Source organism: Eulemur rufifrons, chromosome 20, assembly GCF_041146395.1.
Source record: "Eulemur rufifrons isolate Redbay chromosome 20, OSU_ERuf_1, whole genome shotgun sequence".
Taxonomy (NCBI): domain Eukaryota; kingdom Metazoa; phylum Chordata; class Mammalia; order Primates; family Lemuridae; genus Eulemur; species Eulemur rufifrons.
Window position 1 is genome coordinate 38,682,431 of NC_091002.1, and position 18,778 is coordinate 38,701,208.

The 18,778-nt window shown below is 38.6% G+C and overlaps 1 protein-coding gene across 1 annotated transcript in view; it reads left to right on the plus strand.

The window, feature by feature from the left end:
* Positions 1 to 17,425, plus strand: part of DSTN (destrin, actin depolymerizing factor) — a 28,306-nt gene extending 10,881 nt beyond the window's left edge. The window contains exons 2-4 of the mRNA XM_069495534.1: positions 9,643 to 9,950; positions 13,635 to 13,711; positions 16,099 to 17,425. Coding sequence (XP_069351635.1) covers positions 9,643 to 9,950; positions 13,635 to 13,711; positions 16,099 to 16,208 — 495 coding nt within the window. The 3' untranslated portion in view covers positions 16,209 to 17,425. The remainder of the gene's footprint in view (positions 1 to 9,642; positions 9,951 to 13,634; positions 13,712 to 16,098) is intronic.
* The last annotated feature ends 1,353 nt before the right edge of the window (positions 17,426 to 18,778 follow it).

An 18,778-nucleotide genomic window follows, 5' to 3' on the forward strand; every position in this document is an offset into this window, starting at 1 on the left:
TAGAGTGAAATTCACCCTTTTTAGTGTAAGTTCTTCAAGTTTTGGCAAATGTATACAGTTGTGTAAATACTACCACAATCGAAATATAGAATAATTCCTTCACTCCAAAAAATTCCACCTATTAATACATTCTCTCATCTCCAACAACCACTGATCTCTCTTTTATCCCTATAGTTTTACCTTTGCAAGAATGCCATATAAATGGAATCGTACAGTCATATGCTTTCAGTCTGGCTTCATTTCACGTAGCATAAGGCATTTGTTCATCACCAGTTCCTTTTTGTTGCTGAGTTTTATTCCATTCCCCATGGAGGGGTATATTTTAATTGTTTCCTATCTTAGTGAAGGATGAGGCAGAATATTGTGAAGATTTTTTTTTCTTTTTCTAATATTGATAAATCCTTAAACAGTCATTCTACCTTGTATAAAACTTCTAATAGATACATCTAATTAAGTATGTAGTGCTTTTTGAAAATTATTTCAGCTGCAGACTCAGATGGCTAACAAGGCTGATGACTGAAAAAATTTTGAAATGTGTAAATGTGTTTTATAGCTGCAGTCCCCAGTCCCTGGGCCAGTGGCAGTGCTGGTCTGTGGCCCGGTAGGAAGCCAGCCACACAGCAGGAGGTGAGCAGTGGACAGGCCAGCAAGAGAAGCTTCCTCTGTATTTACAGCCGCTCCCCATCACTTGCATCACCACCTGAGCTCCTCCTGTCCGATCAGCAGCGGCATTAGATTCTCACAGGAGCTCAAACCCAACTGTAAAGTATGCATACGAGGGATCTAGGTTTTGTGCTCCTTATGAGAGTCTAATGTCTGATGATCTGAGGTGGGACTGAGGCGGTGATGTTAGCGCCCGGGAGAGGCTGCAAATACAGATTATCATTAGGAGAGGGGTTTGAATGCACAATAAAAGTAATGCGCTTGAATCATCCTGAAACCATCCCTGGTTTGTGGAAAAAAATTGTCTTCTGTGAAACCGGTCCTTGGTGCCAAAACGGTTGGGAACCACTGTTTTATAGGATATTGATTACATAAAGGTCATGCTTTTTGCATGTTGATTAACATATGCATTAATGCCTTTCATGTAGCATTCATCTTGAAATTAAGTGATGCTTACATACTAGACATTTTTAAAAATAAAAAGTACATATCCACAAGTTTTAAAACAGAAATACTAAAGTATATAACCTTTATTGATTAACCATTTAGTTAGCTTCACAATTCTGAGTAGATGGGGGATATTGTGTGTGTGTGTGTGTGTGTGTGTGTGTGTGTTGGGCAGGGGGATTGATAAAGATACTGAGAGTTCTTAAGCACAGTCTGGTGAGGGATTCAACCAACAGACAATTAATCACAGTACTAGATCATACTGTGATAGAAATAAATGTGTTTGTATATGGAAGGATCATGTAATTTAGATTAGAGATGGTGATTGGGGCCAAGTAGGGAGTTGCTCTCCCAGAGGAGATTATGTTGGAGCTGACCGTGGAGGACTTGAATAACCAAGTGAAGAAGAGGAAGGTAAAGCATCACAAGAGTATGGTGTATTCAGGGAATTGTAAAGAGTTGTACATGACTGGAATCAAGGGGCACATGTCAGGAAGAAGTGGGAAAGGAGGCTAGAGATAGGGCATAAAAGGCTTGACAAACCAAAGAAAACAATAATGGCATAGGACTATTTGCCTATCATCCCTGGATTGCTTTCCCCCCCTCCACTCCATTTTTTTAAGCTAGGTGTGTGTTTGTTTGTTTGCACGAGGGTGGTGGCAGTAGATGGGGAAAACTGGGGAATATTCTTTTCTCCATCGGGTTTATAAAATTTCTTATTGTGCCTACTTTCCCTTTCTGATTCCTGTCTCTCAATTTGAGTAGGAAACCTGTTAACCTTGTTAGGATTGTCTACAAAAAAGATTGCATACAGTGTGAGTGAGATAGATTATTTTTAGTAACCAGGCTTTTTTAAATATCTAATCTACTTTGGCTGTTGAGATGATTTTTCTGACTTGTTTGAAGGTTTTTTCCTTCTTGTTGGTGGGGTGAGGAGGCTGGTTTATAGAGTTTAGGTTATTAAGTGAACCTTACTTTTTCCAACTAAGTGAGGTTTAACTATGCAAATGTTTTGGTGGAACTCTTTAAACAGTAATATATAGCAAATATAATTGCTATTTGGTCTGCATGGGCTATCATCCTCAAGGACATTATCTGTACTTTGCTGTAGGTGAAATAGGATTTCTATAATTGGAAATTGGTGGTAAATTTAACATATTTACCTTGCTTTGGGGGGGGATGAACTAATGTATGAAGGCAGAGCATTAACTTGGAACATTTTCTGGATCACTGATAGCCTATTAATGGCTGTGCAAATTAGAAAATGGTGTACCTGCTGGTTGATGCAGCCTCAGGAGACAAGCAGGTGGCACTCCTCCAAATAGTTGCAGTTCTGCAGGTGTAGAGTTTGGCTAGTGGAACATGAACTTGAATTCATTTCTCTCTTGCCCCTTTGGCTAGGCACCCTTAAGCAAGGCACAATCTAAAAGATTGTAGGCAACAGCTCTACACATTTTGAACTTACCCAGAGATTCGGGCTTTGCTGTGTGCTTGCTTGAGTAATACAGGCATACCTTGTTTAATTGCACTTTGCTTTATTGTTTTGTGCTTTATAAATATTCCATTTTTTACAAATTGAAGGTTTGTGGCAACCCTGTATCGAGGAAGTCTGTTGGCACCATTTTTCCAAGAGCATGTGCTCATTTGTATCTCTTTATCAGCAATTTTTAGCAATAAAGTGTTTTTAATTAAGGTATGTACATTGTTTTTTTAATTTATTTATTTATTTATTTATTTTTTTTGAGACAGGGTCTCACTCTTGTCAACCTGGCTAGAATGCAGTGGCGTCATCATAGCTCATTGCAGCCTCAAATTCCTGGGCTCAAGAGATCCTCCTGCCTCAGCCTCCTCAGTAGCTGGGACTACAGGCGTGGCTAATTTTTCTATTTTTTTGTAGAGATGGGGTCTTGCTCTTGCTCAGCCTGGTCTCTAACTCCTGGCCTCAGACAGTCTTCCCACCTTGGCTTCCCAAAGTGCTAGGATTACAGGCGTGAGCCACGGTGCCCAGCCCATACGTTGTATTTTTTAGATATAATGCTATTGCACACTTAACAGACTACAGAATAATCTGGTCATAACTTTTATATGCACTGGAAAACCAAAAAATGTGTGACTTGCTTTATTGCGGTATTTGCTTTATTGCTATGGTGTGGAACTGAACCCGAAATATCTCCAAGGTATGCCTGTCTATACTGGGAAGGGACAGATTTTAGGACAACACCTATTGGCTCACCTTATAGGCCCCAGTTTTCATCATTGTGGATTTTGATTTATGGCTGCAGATGATAGTTGTGCGTAGAACGGTAGGAGGTAGTGTAACTGAATCTTGGCAGTGTTAAGAGGACTGTCATCATTCTCTTTTGCTGTTGCATGTCTCTGCTATTTAAGCATTTAATAGTCATGGAAAGAAAGAAGAACTACATATCAAATGCCAGGTTTGTTGTTAATTCATAGTTCTGGTCATCAGAGAATAAATAGAAATTACTGTTTCCAGTACCAGTTTTAAGTTGTCTGGATTTCTTTATCCATAGCGTTCCATTATCCAAAGGTTTTAATAAAAATTGGCCACATAGATAACCAGAAAGAGTTGAAGAAGCTCTAACCAGATTTTCTGGTTAATAATAAGAATCTTTGCTTACTGAATGGTTCCATTGCCTGAAACTGTACTTTAGGTAACCCTGTGTGTGTTGTCTTTTCAATTTCCTTTACAAGTGATGAAGCTGAGGCTTAGAGAAGTTAGCTAACTTGCTCAGGTTATATGATTTTCATAAGTCTGATTCAGTCCTGTGGTATGCTTTCTGCTCTGGTTAAAAAGGTCTTCTAAGGTTAAGTATGTTCCAAATTCTGTTTATAAGAAGGACAACATAGTTTCTTTTTAAAAAATTCAGTATTTGACTTCCTTAATTTATTTAAAAAACATATTCCCAGTTAATTTTAAAATTTATCTGAAATAGCCCTATGTGTAATATCATATAAAATAAAGTTACCTTTATTGCTATTATATAAACCATTATTAAAGTATTAAATCCATTATTTCAGCTGTTCCTCAGTAGCCAGCGTTTTTTCCCTCAAGGAATAAGAGAACTTTTGTTATGCCCTCTGTAAGAATTAAAGTCTTTGCTTAAAGTCAAGCCCTCTTCTATGAAACTTTATGATCATTCTTCATTTTGGTTGTTTTGACGCTTTCAAATTAACACTCAGAATATGTACTTTAAACAAAAACAAAAAGTGTATCTGAATTTCCTCCAAATTTCTTCCTTTCTCTCAGAAACAACCATAATTATAGTAAAATGGAGTTGAAATCCTCAGCTTTGGAGGCAATATTCTGTCATTGCATAGTGTGGTAACTGAGGTTCCTGATGACAGGAGTATTCAATAAAGCTAAGTAATATATTGTTTTCCAAGGCAAGAAATGATGTAGTTTTATGAATTTGTTTACCCAAAACATACTATTCAAGTATTAAGAGAGGTAATTTTGTGTTAATTTTAGGTGTTAAATTATTTAAAATAAAATTAAAAATTTAGTTCCTCTGTTTTATTATGTGCTCAGTAGCCACTCATGGTAGTGGCTACTATGTTAGTGCAGAAAAGGAACACTTGCATCATTGCAGAAGGTTCTATTGGACAGCACAGCTCTCTAGAACAGTGCGACTAAGGATTTAGTAATTCATGGTCAGGCTTCATGGTGGTGGTGGGGAGGTCTTAACAGTCATTTATGTGTAATCACCTATATCCTCTTTTCAGTATGATGATCAGGCCAGAAAACTGCTGTTTGCCCTCTCTTAAAGAATAAACTACAGAAATCTAGGGGTAAGGGGGGTGGGGGGTGTCAGGGTGGAGTTCTGGAGGGGGGATGTAGGGATCTAAGTGCTTCTCAAACTAATTTCACTCATTCTTCCTAATTTGAACCTCCATATTTCTTGGGATTATGTTCTTTTTAATTTGTTTTTTATACTTTCAGTGTTTCATACAAGCTCTGCCAGAGGAGACTCATATAGGTTTGGGATCTATTATACTTAATGAACAAGTTAAAAACTGGTAGTCAAGTAAGATAAAATGCAGTGAAGTATTTGTTTAACAGCTACTATTTTGACATGGGGGTGGAGCTCTAAGAGCAGCTGTTATTCTCCATGGTCTCTGGTACAGAACACGGAGAAACTGGAGTTGTGGATAGCATATCTTTTTAAGGTAATCACAGAGCTCTTGTTATGATAGCAGTCTATTTTTGCTCTCAAGATTTTTCCTCCCAACTGTGCAGCAAATTTTGGTGCTATGTCAGACTATCCTTTAATGGTCTTTATTGTTAAAACTGTGTTTTTGAATATCAGTAACTTTTAAAAAATAAATTTAAAATCAAAACTGGATTAGATTTTGCTTTTTAGAATACACTTTAGATTTCTCAACAGCTGAACAAGTTAGTCTTAATAATCTAATGTTTTAGACAAATATTTAAAAAATGGGACTGATGGGAGAGGACCTTTTTCTACTAGGTGAAAGCACAGTGTAAAGATAAAAAACAAATGGTTCTGTATATTGTTGTTACAACCATTTTTGTTTTGTTTTAAGATTCACCATGATGTTGCTTTGTGATAACAAATCCATCAAAATTAATACAGGAATTATTACTATTATTATTATTTTTTTTTTAGACAAAAGTCTCGGGGTGTAATGGCATCATCATAACTCCCTGCAACCTGAAACTCCTGGGCCCAAGTAATCCTCTTGCTTCAGCCTCCTGAGTAGCTGGGACTACAGGTGCATGCCACTGTGCCCAGCTAATTTTTCTATTTTTAGTAGAGACGGAGTCTTGCTCTTGCTCAGGCTGGTCTTGAGCTCCTGAGCTCAAGCAGTCTTCCCGCCTCGGCCTCCCAGAGTGGTAGGCTTACAGGCATAAGCCACTGTGCCCGGCCAATCTCCAAGATATTAATAAACTGCAGTTTCTTTAGGATTATTTTATCTTCTTTCCATCCCACTAATCTGTACCCCAAATTTCCAATTCACCCACTAAAGTCAAAGGTATAAAAGAGCTACCAGCTTGTTGAGAGGAGATGTGCTGTCACTGGGAGAACCGAGTTTAGAGGAAGGGAGGAGCTCTGGGCAGTGTTGGGCCAGGCTTCAGTTCCTGCTTCCTTAGTCAGCTCTCATGGTTTTAGTTTTACTATATAAAAATCGTTATCAAGAATGTAGGGACCAGTTGTTCAATGTTCATTTCTTCCATGTCAGTGCTATTTCTAGGATATACTAAGTAAACCAAGCTATAACGAACTTAAGTATATTCATTGACTGTAACATACACTTTTCCTTGTGGTTTTTTGATTATGTGCACAGGCAGAATTTGTTATTATAATGTTACTAGGCATGAAGAACCATATTGCTCTAATATCAAAGTCTCTAAGGCCACCAAGATGGAAAGATTAGGAAGTAAGCATTTGGCAACATTAATCAGTCTCCTAATTACCAAACTGAGTCCTTCCTTTCCACCCTCCCTCTCCCAGTTCAGTGATTGTCAAGGACAATTGATTGTACCTATGTAGTGTCAGCACTCATCCCGTCCTCTCCTTAGTACTGTTGTCACTAACCTAGTGAGGGCCTTTATCACCTCTCGCCTTGCTTGCTGAACTAGCCTTTTAGTTGGTTTCCCTGTTACAGTTCTTTTCTTTTTCTCTTATGCATAGCTTGATATGTTTTCCAAAAGCACAACTGTGGTCATCTTACATTTTCTTTTTAAAAATATCCAGTATCTCCAGACTCCTGAGCCTGCCACTGGAGCCTTTTCCACTGAAACTCAGTCCAAATGTCCAATTGCCTTCTGCCTTATCTTCCTCTCATATTGTATTTGCTGGGTTCTCTTTGTCAGGAACTATGTTTTCATCCTTTCAGGGCCCTTGTTTTGGAATGCTTCAAGTCAGCTTCCATGCTTCCTGGTGAAAAACTCCCTGACTGCCTGCTCCTCTGTCCCCGCGCTCCTTCCATTTAAGCTCTAACTTCTTTAAATGCCCTTCCACTGGAGTCTATCAGGGAATAATGAATGTTCTACCAAGTATTAAAGCTTTATAATTAATATATGCTGTCTTTGTCTTCTCCATTAGTCAGACTTTCTTAGGGGTCTCATTTGTCTTTGATTTCTTTCAGAGGAGCACAATAATGAATGAAACAGACACAGTCTATCTTAAGGAACTTATAGTCCTTTTGGAACTTAGAGTCTTCTTAGGGAGACAGACATTAATTAAATAATTTTAAAGATAGAGCATTGAATCTGTGGTAAGTGCTATGGGGTAGAGATATGTGATCTCATGGGAGTTTGATGTTTCTGCAAACTGAGATTGATCTGAGGTCTAAAGAGTGAATTAGCCAAAGAACTGTAGAGAAGTGCTACATCCAGGCAGAGTATACAGTATGAGCAAAGGCCCTGAAGTGGGAGGGAGCATGATACATACAAACAATTGAAAAACAAGGCCAGGGTAGTGAGAGACAGAGTGAGAGAGTGTATGCTGTAAGATAAGGCCAGAGAGGTGGGTAGAACCGTATCATTGCTGTTTTTACCCTCAGATCAATGGAAAGCCATTGAAATGTCTTAAGTATGGTGATTGGATTCACATCTCTGGCTGCAATGTAGAGAATAAATTGGAGGGTGGAGGTGATTGGCAGTGGGCATGGGCAGTCTTGTATTAGATTACAGTGGTCCCAACCTTTTTGACACCAGGGACAGGTTTCATGGAAGATGATTTTTCCATAGACCGAGGATGGTTTTGGGATGATTCAAATGCATTACATTTATTGTGCAGTCAAACCTCTCTGCTAATGATAATGTGTTCTTGCAGCCATTCCCCGGCACAAGCATCACCGCCTCAGCTCTACCTTAGATCATCAGGCATTAGATTCTCCCAGGAGCGCAAACCCTACTGTAAACTCTGCATGCAAGGAATACTTACTGACAGATATAGTCAGCTATTGGTTGGCTGCATATAAAGCTTCAAATGTTGCCTTCTTTTAAAAATTGTTGGGTCAAATGTGACTTATAAATCAACATGGACTAGGGAGTTAGAGGAGTGGAGATCTGTTTTTAATTCTTAAATATTAACTTCAAAAACCTATTGATCATCTGATGGACATTAGAGTTGTTTCTACTTTTGGTCTATTATCAATAATGCTGCTGTGAACATTTGTATTACAGGTGTTGTGTGGACATGTTTTCATTTCTCTTGTGTGTATACCTAGGAGTGGAATTCCTAGGTCATGTTAACTCCATGTTTAACTTTTCCAGGAACTGCCAAACTGTTTGCCAAAGCAGCTGCACCGTTTTATAATTCTGTAGTAGTATATGAGGATTCCAGATTTTCCACAGCTTCATCAACATTTGTTACTGTCCATTTCTTTTATTTTAGCCATCCTAGTGGGTGTAAAGTGGTATTTCATAGTTTTGATTTTGCATTTCCCTAATGGTTATTGATGTTGAGCATTGTTTCTATGTGCCTATTGGCCATTTGTATATCTTCTTCTAGAAATGTCTATTCAAATCCTTTAGCCATTTTTTAATTGGGTTGTCTTTTTTATTGTTGTAAGAATTCTTTATATAGTCTCAATACAAGTTTCTTATAGGATTTGCAAATATTTTCTCCTGTTTTGTGGGGTTATCTTTTCCTCTTAAATATGCATTTTTATTTTTTAAATTACTTGACATTAATTTTGGGTATCGTTAATATTTTGCATTGTTTAATATTCTAATTCTTGCTTTAGAAAAGCTAACATGCAAAGTAGTTAATGAAGCATAAAAAAATTATGGATGTAGTAATGTTAACAGCACATTCTTTAAGATGAAAAGATTAAAGGTTGGTTTAAGATCTTGTTCCATCAAGATGTTATTTAACTGTTCTTCATCCCAGAATAACAGGTATAACATGATAAAAGGTTAAGTTACCCTCTTTGTTATAGCAGTGATTATTTTCTTATATATTCTACTCTTAATTTAAAACTTGCAGATTTTAGAAACAAAATTTTAATGGCAAGTGACTAATAATGTTATTAAATATTGATCACATAATTTTGAAATGTGAATAGAACAAAAATCTTGTCATAATTCTTCTTTTATTAGAGAAAGAGATGCTGTAGGAATGGAATTTTCTCAACCCAGCAGCTGTGACTGTCTTCTGTGAATTATGAAAGGAATTTTGTGAATCATTAATATACAAACTGTGGAGATAATCTGCCCCCAGTCTTAGCAACCTATATAAGAAAAAAATAATCCAGTACCTTAAGAAGCATTTCTTTCTAGGTTTTAAGATAGGAGAGGCAGCTGTAGCTGAATTGTTCCTTACCTCCACATAATAATGATGAATGACTTATATATGTGATCTTTAAAAAAGTTTGATGTCTGAAATTAGTAGTGATTACAGCTTAGATTTTCTAGTTTTCTAATTGGATAATGCATATACCTTTAAAATTTTAAGTATATGCCATCTATAATAAGTTAAATGGTGTTTCACATTTGGCACAATAAAAATTGTAAGCCTTTTATTTATTTTCTCATTATAGGCCTCAGGAGTGCAAGTTGCTGATGAAGTATGTCGCATTTTTTATGACATGAAAGTTAGGAAATGCTCCACACCAGAAGAAATCAAAAAAAGAAAGAAGGCTGTCATTTTTTGTCTCAGTGCAGACAAAAAGTGCATCATTGTAGAAGAAGGCAAAGAGATCTTGGTTGGAGACGTTGGTGTAACCATAACTGATCCTTTCAAGCATTTTGTGGGAATGCTTCCTGAAAAAGATTGTCGCTATGCTTTATATGATGCAAGCTTTGAAACCAAGGAATCCAGAAAAGAAGAGTTGATGTTTTTTCTGTGGTAAGCCCATGTTAGGCATATTGAGCCGCTGTGAAATTTATTAAGAGAATTACTTTCTTATTGTCAGCACTTGGAGAACCAGATCTGGGACCAAAGTAATTTATATTCACACTATTTGCAGTTGTCTTCATTTAATTTTTGTTCACAAGGTTTCATAATCTTAGCTGAATTGGTATTCATGAGACCAAAACTAAATTGACTGCTCTTCGTCTACTTGAAAGAATGGGATTTTCAATAATGGATTTTTGGGGGAGGGGGAAGGGCAAGAGGCAGGTGTCTATGCCTCCTCTGAATTTACTGCTTTTATAAGCTAAAATTCCCTACTTTTGTTAAATTTCCTACTTATAAGCCAAAACCCTACATTTCCAACATGTAGTGCTGGGAACCAGCTTCCCACTGCTTTAAACACACTCCCTTTACTTGTGTCTCTATGGTTTGTTACTTTTGAAGAAGTTAGTGCTATTCCTTCCCCACTATGATTTGCTCTACATTTGACACTGTCCAGTAGGGTAGCTGATGCATGGGGTGTCCCAATGAAGGGAGGAAAGCCCCCTGAGCTCACCAAGTGGGTTCTTAGCTCTGTGGGAATGAATTTGAGAGCAAGCCAACTAGCTATAGGAAAGTTTTATTGAGACAGAGACAAGACAGCAGATCCTACTCCACAGACAGAGTAGGGGTCCTCTCCCGAGCAGAGGGAGGAGGACCCCTTATGAGGCAACGGTAACATTGTTATGTGTTCAAAAATTCTGTTAAGAGACAGCTGTACATGACCAGCATTGTCTTGAGGTCAGGCCATAAAGGTCACTTAATCATAAACTGTTGTCACCGAAAGGTAGGCACAGTTTGTGAAGCATCCAGCTTATAAATTCGTCCATCCTTGGGTGGTCCTGGGCTGGCAGCTTGCTGGCGAATTCCTTTTTCAGGGTGGTCAGAGTCTGGTATCAGTCAGAATGGCTGCACTCAGGCTCTCTTGCTCTGCCTTTTCCGCTTTATCCCTACATTATAGCCGCTAGCTGCATGTGGCCTTTTAAATTTAAATAACATTAAAAAGTCAGTTTCTTAGTTGAATGAATGACCACATTTCAAATGCTCAGTAGCCACATGTGATTAGCGGCCACCTTATTAGGTAGCACAGATACATATTTCCATCATCACAGAAAGATCTTCTGGACAGTGTTGCTCTAGGTAGTGGCATAAAGTGATTTTACATGGCCTTTTTCTTGAAATACTGTTGAAATTAGTTATTCTGGTCTTTCAAGTAAGTCAATATATGAGATTGAGCTTTAGATAAAAGTTATACCTGTAAATCTCATTTAATTTATATTATACTACATTCCTTGATATGGCCAGGTAGCCACATAGAATATTCTCTGGCTTCCAAGGGGAAGTGGAAGTAACACCCTCTGATTTGGTCGGAGGAGGTGGTTCAAGGCTTCTTTTGATACTTTGTAAGGCAGGGAGGGACTTAGCTCTTAGCTGTGTGCCACCAACAGCTTGGCGTATAAGGGGCATGGGGCTAGGAGTTTAAAAGAATTGAGGTTTAAAAGGAAAGTAACTCTAGATCATACACTGCGGCTCCATTTCAGGAAGCCTTCGTTGCACTTGCACAAACCAGGTTGCTGTGAGGAGTGCAGGTATGCGGTCAGAGTGTGTGTGGGGCAGCTTCCTGTTCATGGAGGCTGGTATGGAAAGATAATAGTTGATAAGACTTAAAATTAGCACAATTTTGATTTGAACGAAGGTACATTTGGTATGTCTACTACATGCCAGGCATTGTGGTAGGGACTTGGAAAACAGCTGTGAATAAAACACATACAGTCTCTGCCCTTCTGGGACCGACAGCTGAATGGCAGATATGCCAGCTAACGGTTTAGGCTCTTAAAAACTGGTCAATATTTCCTTCATTTGCAATGTTTTTCCCACTTTTTTAAATGTATTTTTTCCACTATGAAAACTATACATTTTTATAAAAGAACATTGGAAAATAAAAGTAGAAAGAAGAAAAAGAAATTGTTAGTGCAGTAGTTTATTTTGCATTATTACATATTTTAAAGAAAAGAATAAATCCTTATTATAGGCATTTTCCATACAAGCTCTGTCCAGGGAGTGGTTCTTAAAAAGTATTTTAACAATCTGGTTAGAGTAAAATCAGAACAGCTAATGCTTTTTCATGTTCTTGACCTATTTACATGAGAAGAGTACACACTTTGTAGCTCAAACATCTGCCAGTCCTGAGGTTGTGATGGCTTTGCCTCCCTCACTGGACCTTAAAAGTGGGAGGAATAAGCCTCTGAGAGACAGACTGCCTTCTTCCTGGTTCCCAGAAATAGAATCTCTACTCACTAGGGTGGGTGTAGACCAGCTGAGATCCACATGCCAGGGCTCATGGGTGTTCATTCAGCGTCCTGGATATATAGCAGCTAAATGCAGTCATTAAATGCTCGAAAGTATTTAACTACACAGTAGTTAACATCGTCAGTGGGTTCTTGGAAACTGCCGCTTTAAGTGAAACAGCGTATAGCAGGTCCTCCAGGAACATCAGTTCATTCACATATTGGTGAGGAAAACGGTTTTGTTATACATCATTTTGCTGAAAGTCAGTTTCCAAGAACTTTCTGACGATGTTAAGTGAGGCCTTTCTGAACTCCATTTTCTCTTTGACACATTGGTAGTGTGGTGTGCAGGCAGGCCTGAGGTTTGGTGGTATAGATGGAAAGAAGGCATTCCTATATGAGCAGTGTGAGGTTTTCTGTCCATTATTAATATTTGGTATTTTTCAAAATTGCTGGTGAAGAAAGTGTTTTGAACCATATGCTGTGTTTTTAGCATGTTTCCATTCAAGAGGGGCAAGATGCTAACATTTTATAAATACAAGATAATAGTAATACTGACAATTAAGATATAATTATTGCTGAGTTGCCATTTAATTTAAAAAAGAGATCTTTGTGAAAGCTGTATTTAGAATTATGAGGTTATACATGTGGATTTACTATTTTTTCAAGAAAATTATTGAAACTCAGGTTTTGACTCCAAGTTTGATACCTCAGCATGTATTATGTTAGATTAGGATGGAAAACAAATACTTGTGTGGTTAGAATCTACTGTTGGAATAGATGTAAATGAAGGGACTGGTGAGGATTAAGAAGGGGACTTTTACTTTATTTGTGATTTATTCTTGTCTAGAAAACAATCTGAAGCAAAAATGCCAAAATACTAGCATTTCTTAATTCTGGGTGGCAGATACTTACAGATTATTCTCTGTACTCTTTTGTATTTTGAAAGTTTTCAACTAGAAAAGCTGTCAAAAACCTTGTTTAAATATGATTATTAGCCTGACCTCAATCCTTTATTAATAAAAAATGAAAAAACAAATATTTTAAAGAAAAAGAACTGGGTTATACAACGAAGTGCCTAATGTTCATTCTTTTATTATGGACACATTAATCTGACTTTTAGTCAGTGGTTCTCTTACTTTTTTTCACCTTGGTCAACTTGAGTGATTCCGCATATGCCCATCCATAACATTCACCCTCTGTGTGCAGGGAAATAGAAACATTTTGTAGTTAGAAAAACTCTCTGGAGAGTCTGAGGACCCTTTCCCTGTCACTGAAGCAAATGTTTAACAAGATGTAAGTTATAGTTTCTCTAAAGAAGTTTTTTCATTTTTGACATCCTTCTATCTAGGGCACCAGAACTTGCACCTCTGAAAAGTAAAATGATCTATGCGAGCTCCAAGGATGCAATCAAAAAGAAATTTCAAGGTATGGTCTGAATTTACTTCTGGATATTTGGAGGTATGGTGAGCCCCTGGAGTGGGAGCTGCAACTTTTCTAAGAAGCACCTCGTTTTCTTGGAAAGCTTTAGGGGAAAAAAGGGGGGGAGAGACGCTTGTTTTGAGAAAACATAAGGTTGAACCCAGCTTTTCATTGTGTCTTCTGCCTTGTGCTGGTCACTTTGAGTCTGGGTGGCCCGTGTTTAATAACTGCTCCTTCGACCTTGTGTATCGCTTGTTCAGGCTGGTTTTAAACTAGTTTGAGGGGCTCCCAAGATTCTGATGTAGCAGGTGGAGATTAATTGGTTTACATTGATCATAATTTAATAGTAAATTTGCCGTTGCCTTTGAATGTAGTAGTTATAACAAAGTTGCAAAAAGGAAATGTTCATAAATGGGAAAGGTGCTCTTATTTCTAGTTTTACTATTGAATGATATGATTTTAGGTAATTGATGCATCTGTGTCCAAAGGAAGTGCAGTCACTCCTTGAGCTGGCCAGTCGTATTGGACTTGGCACTGGGGGATTGGGATCCTGATGAGATGGCCTGGCCAGACTCCAGCCAGGAGGAAATGTTGGTATGATGGAAAGAGCATGGGGCGAGTGCCCAAAGGGTTAAGCTTGATGTCTAACTGCTGTGTGACCTTGGCCAAAACCGCTTAACTTCCATGGGCATTGATTCTGTCAGCTTCAGAATGGGAGGCTTGGGCTGGATCATGTGTGAGCTTTAGTCTAAGTTTGCCCGGTCACCTTCCTGTAATGGCTGTCCAAACAGCTGAGTGAGCCAGGGTCACAGGGCTTGGCCTAATGTTGGTTTGGTTTTGTTTGTTTTACTGTGACTGACTGGTTTTTATATTCTTGTAGTAAAACAGGTTTGCCCTGGCTTGTTTTATTTAGTCAGGAAAACAAAATTCTCGCTTCCTTTCCCGAACCTTGCTGCTGCATAGTTCGTTGCCTTGTCAGGTTTTTCATGCGTTTGATTTGATGCTGGGCATCCCCCAGAAGCATGTTCACTGGTCTGCTAACTGATGTTTTAAAATGATTCCTTAGCTCCAACACTTTCACAGCGCAACCAAAGAAGATTCGGAGTAGATTCTTCATCATCTTTATTCTGCATTGCCTTTTAGTAAAGGGAATTACTATTTAGACTTGATTTGGTGATCTGTCTAAAAAGACAGAGTCTTGCTGTGTCACACAGCAGTGGCGTGTTCATAGCTCATAACACCCTCAAATTTCTGGGCTCAAGCAATCCTCCCGCCTCAGCCTCCCGAGTAGCTGGGGCTACAGGCACTTACCATCATGCCTGGCTAATTAAAACAAAAATTTTTTTTTTAAAGACGGGGTCTTGCTATGTTGCCCTGGCTGGTCTTGAACTCCTGGCCTCAAGCAGCCCTCCTGCCTTGGTCTTCTAAGGTGCTGGGATTATAGTTGTGAGCCACTGCGCTGGCTGGTGATCTGTCTTTTAATGACAGTGACCTTATCACCTTTTTTGTACTGAAACCATCCACTGGCTTTCTCAAACCAGTCCTGAATGGTCCAAAAGCTGACCTATTGTGCTTTCCACAGCTTGACAAATGGTTTTAAGATGATGGAATAAGAATGCAGCCATTTAAAAGATAGCAGCTGGTTATGGAGAAGCTACTGTATATAATTTCATAATTGAGCTCATTCTGCAATATGGTGATGCAGTTTTTTCTAAGAAAGCAATCAGTAACATTTCACAGTTTTCGCTGTGATAGTTTTCTTAAATGTGTGCTGTAATACCACTGGAGAGCTAGCTGTTTTCTATAGCAAAAGTGATGCCATTTTACTTACTTTTCACTACTGTTGACTAAATCAACTGTGCAATCAAAAAATATCTAATTCATATTTTTATTTATATTTTTAAAACCAAGAATAATTATTGCTAGAACTGCTTTTTAATTTTTTATTGATAAATACAAGATATGTATAGAAAAGTATACATTACAATTTATTGTAGAACTTGATGAATTTTCAGACTGAACATAGTGGTTGTTTCTTGATCTAATGACCAGCAGCACCCCGGGAGCTTTCCTCGTGTCGTCTTCCCCTCACGCCACTGTCCTCTGCCCCTTCCTCCACAAGGATAGCCAGTGCCTGGCTTCTACCAGTGGAATCATACGGAATGTGTGCTTTTTTAATCCGGCTTCTTTCAGTCGGCATTGTGTTTATGAAGGCCATCCATTTTGATGCATGTAGTTACAGATTATTCTCATTACTGTGTAAGAGTCCATTGTTCGTAAATACTGAAGTTTATCTGTCCTTATTAGAAGTGGTCTTTAAAAACAGTTTACTATCTTAGAGAAGTAAGCTGCTGCGATAATTCTAAATAGAATTATTGTTTTTTTCTCTGTAGGGATAAAACATGAATGTCAAGCAAATGGGCCAGAAGACCTCAATCGGGCTTGTATTGCTGAAAAGTTAGGTGGGTCCTTAATTGTAGCCTTTGAAGGATGCCCTGTGTAGATCATCATTCAGTGCCACACATCGAAAGCTTCCGTGTTTAATGTTATCCTCTTGCTATATAAATAAAGCAAAAATATATTTAGGCCAGGGTCTCACTGAGGGGGAGCTGTCTCGTCGAATCTTTTAAACTAAATATTCTATGAACTTGTGCAAACAGCCCTAAATAAATCTAAATTCTGAAGTTTTATTGGTGTGAAATTAAATCCTTATTGGCCAAATGCCTGTTTTGATGAGTTGACTTACAAAGGTTTTTGTTAAGCTCGGGATTTTTAATGCAGTTCACAGAACAGTACAAAGCCATGTGAAGAGAATTATTACATCTTTGGTAACCTCAGCTGTTACTTTATTTTGTTTAGAGAATTGGTCTTAATCTGGTTATAATTTTGGCCCAAATTCTTTATTCTTCCTTGAGCTAAACAGAATGGAATATAATACATCCTTATAATATAATAAAAACACTAATACGCTAACAACAGTATGGTTAAGGCAGGCAGTCTTTCGGTTCTACCAAATGTATGATGGAGAGTGCCTCCAAGTTGTGTCCACCTACAATCCACGCTGATCTCGCAAAGCACTGTTTCAAGCACGACGTTGGAATACAGGAAGCAGCCCCTGTCACTTCGGTGAGCTCGCCATTCACTAGCTGGGAGACTGTTCTGAGAGTGACCTTGCATCTTGGAAATCATGGTGTGTCCTCAGGAGAATGTGCAGTGTCTTGTAACAACTAATTATAATGCAAATTAGGGCACCATTGTAATCTGCCTTGTTAATGAAAATGATAAAAGGGTATATTGATAAGCTAGGACACCTGTGATCACTTTAATTGTGTCTCCTTCAGAACTGTGCTGCTTCTGATACAATAAAGTGTGGAAGAACCTTGAGTATATGTTTACTTTGGGGCCTGGGAGAACTTAGTTTTCTAGGGCACCCTGTGGACTGTGTAAAGTGGGAGCAGGTACCAGGCTGACACTTGCAGGGAGCCACTGTTCATGACACTTGGACATGACTGTTGTCAGCATCACAGGCATAACACTGAACAGTACAGAGATGCATAAATAGTTGAACTTAGAAGTAGCAGTAATGGCTTTATGTAATAAAGGAAGCATTTTAAACTTATCTCTTGTGTAATTATTCATGTATGAATTTGGGAATAAAGGCATTTGCTTTCCATATGGGATATGTCACTGAGGTTTTGGTATTTCTGACAGAGTTATGGTCACAGCTGCCGCCTCTGACTGAATAAGAAAGTTGGTGTATCCATTGGGAACCTTTTTCTTTTTTAATTTACTTCAATGTTTGTTAAACTTTTCTAGATTATCAAGGTTAATAAAATCATGTTTAAATTTTAGAAAATAGAAAAAAGGGAGAATTATACATTGTCCTGCTATACGCCATAACATGGTTAGCACAATGACATATTGCGTATGTGGTGGTCCGGTAGTGACGAGCTGAACAGGTTTGCAACCTCAGAGCAATCGGCTATCCCACATAGCCGAGCTGTGGACAGGCTATGCCTTCTAGGTCTGTGTAAGTGCACGCCTTTTTCTTATTCCAAATGTTTATCCAAATGCCAGGCTTTTGGGAGGCAGAAGAGGTTATCGTGCTTAAATCAAAATACTTCCTTCAAAGTTGTCTGGAAAATAATGCTGGCTGCTTGTCCTCTTTTTATCCTGACTTTGTTTTCTCTACGGCACAGCAGTGCCTTTAGTGACTATATATTAATAGGCCTCCAGGGAAGTGTCGCTGGCTTACTCGGTAAGAATCAGCCCTGTAGGTAAAGCCAGGTGTCTGGTCAAGGAGTGTTAGAAGGAGAAAGTCTGTCTTGCGGTCTCAGCTTTGTGCCACGACCTCAGTAACAGCCGCCATGCTGTGCGCAGGCACGCGCGTGCGGGAGAGAGGCGTGCTGTGGGAAGGATTTCAAACGGTATGCAGGGATGGAATGGAATGTAAACACGTCCCAGCACCCGACTTTTATTCCAGAAATCGGGGAGATGCTACTAGTTATGTCTCTACCTAGAGAAACCTTTGAGAAAGTTTTAGTGGACTCCTGAGGTTGGCCCAGGAACCGTGCTAACAAGCACTCCAGGTGATTCTGGTACAAAATTAGGGTTTAGACCTCAGCTCAGCTTGATCAAGAATAAAACTGCAGGTGTACTCTGTTTGCAGAAAGTACATTTACATCTTCACGAGTGTTAATACATTACAAAAATGTATGGAAAGCTGACCTAGGGTTCACGTAGTGGCTACTCTTGCCCTGAGAAAGAAGCAAACAGAATTCCATCAGAGATTGACTGAAGTTTATTTCAGAGAATATTAATCTCTGAGAAAATAGTGAACACAGTGACTTAGATAACAGAGTTAGGTTTAGTCTAGTGGTTTCCTTTCTGCAGAACTACTGCCCAGAGTGCTGGCTGGTCCAGCAGACACAGGAAGTGTAATTTCTGTTTCTTGACATGTTCATTGCCCTTTGGACTGTCAGAGACTATGTATGCCCAAGGACACATCATTTCTGATAATTTTGGGCATTTCTGAAATACAACAGGCTCTACAGTGGGTTCCAGCTGGGCTGC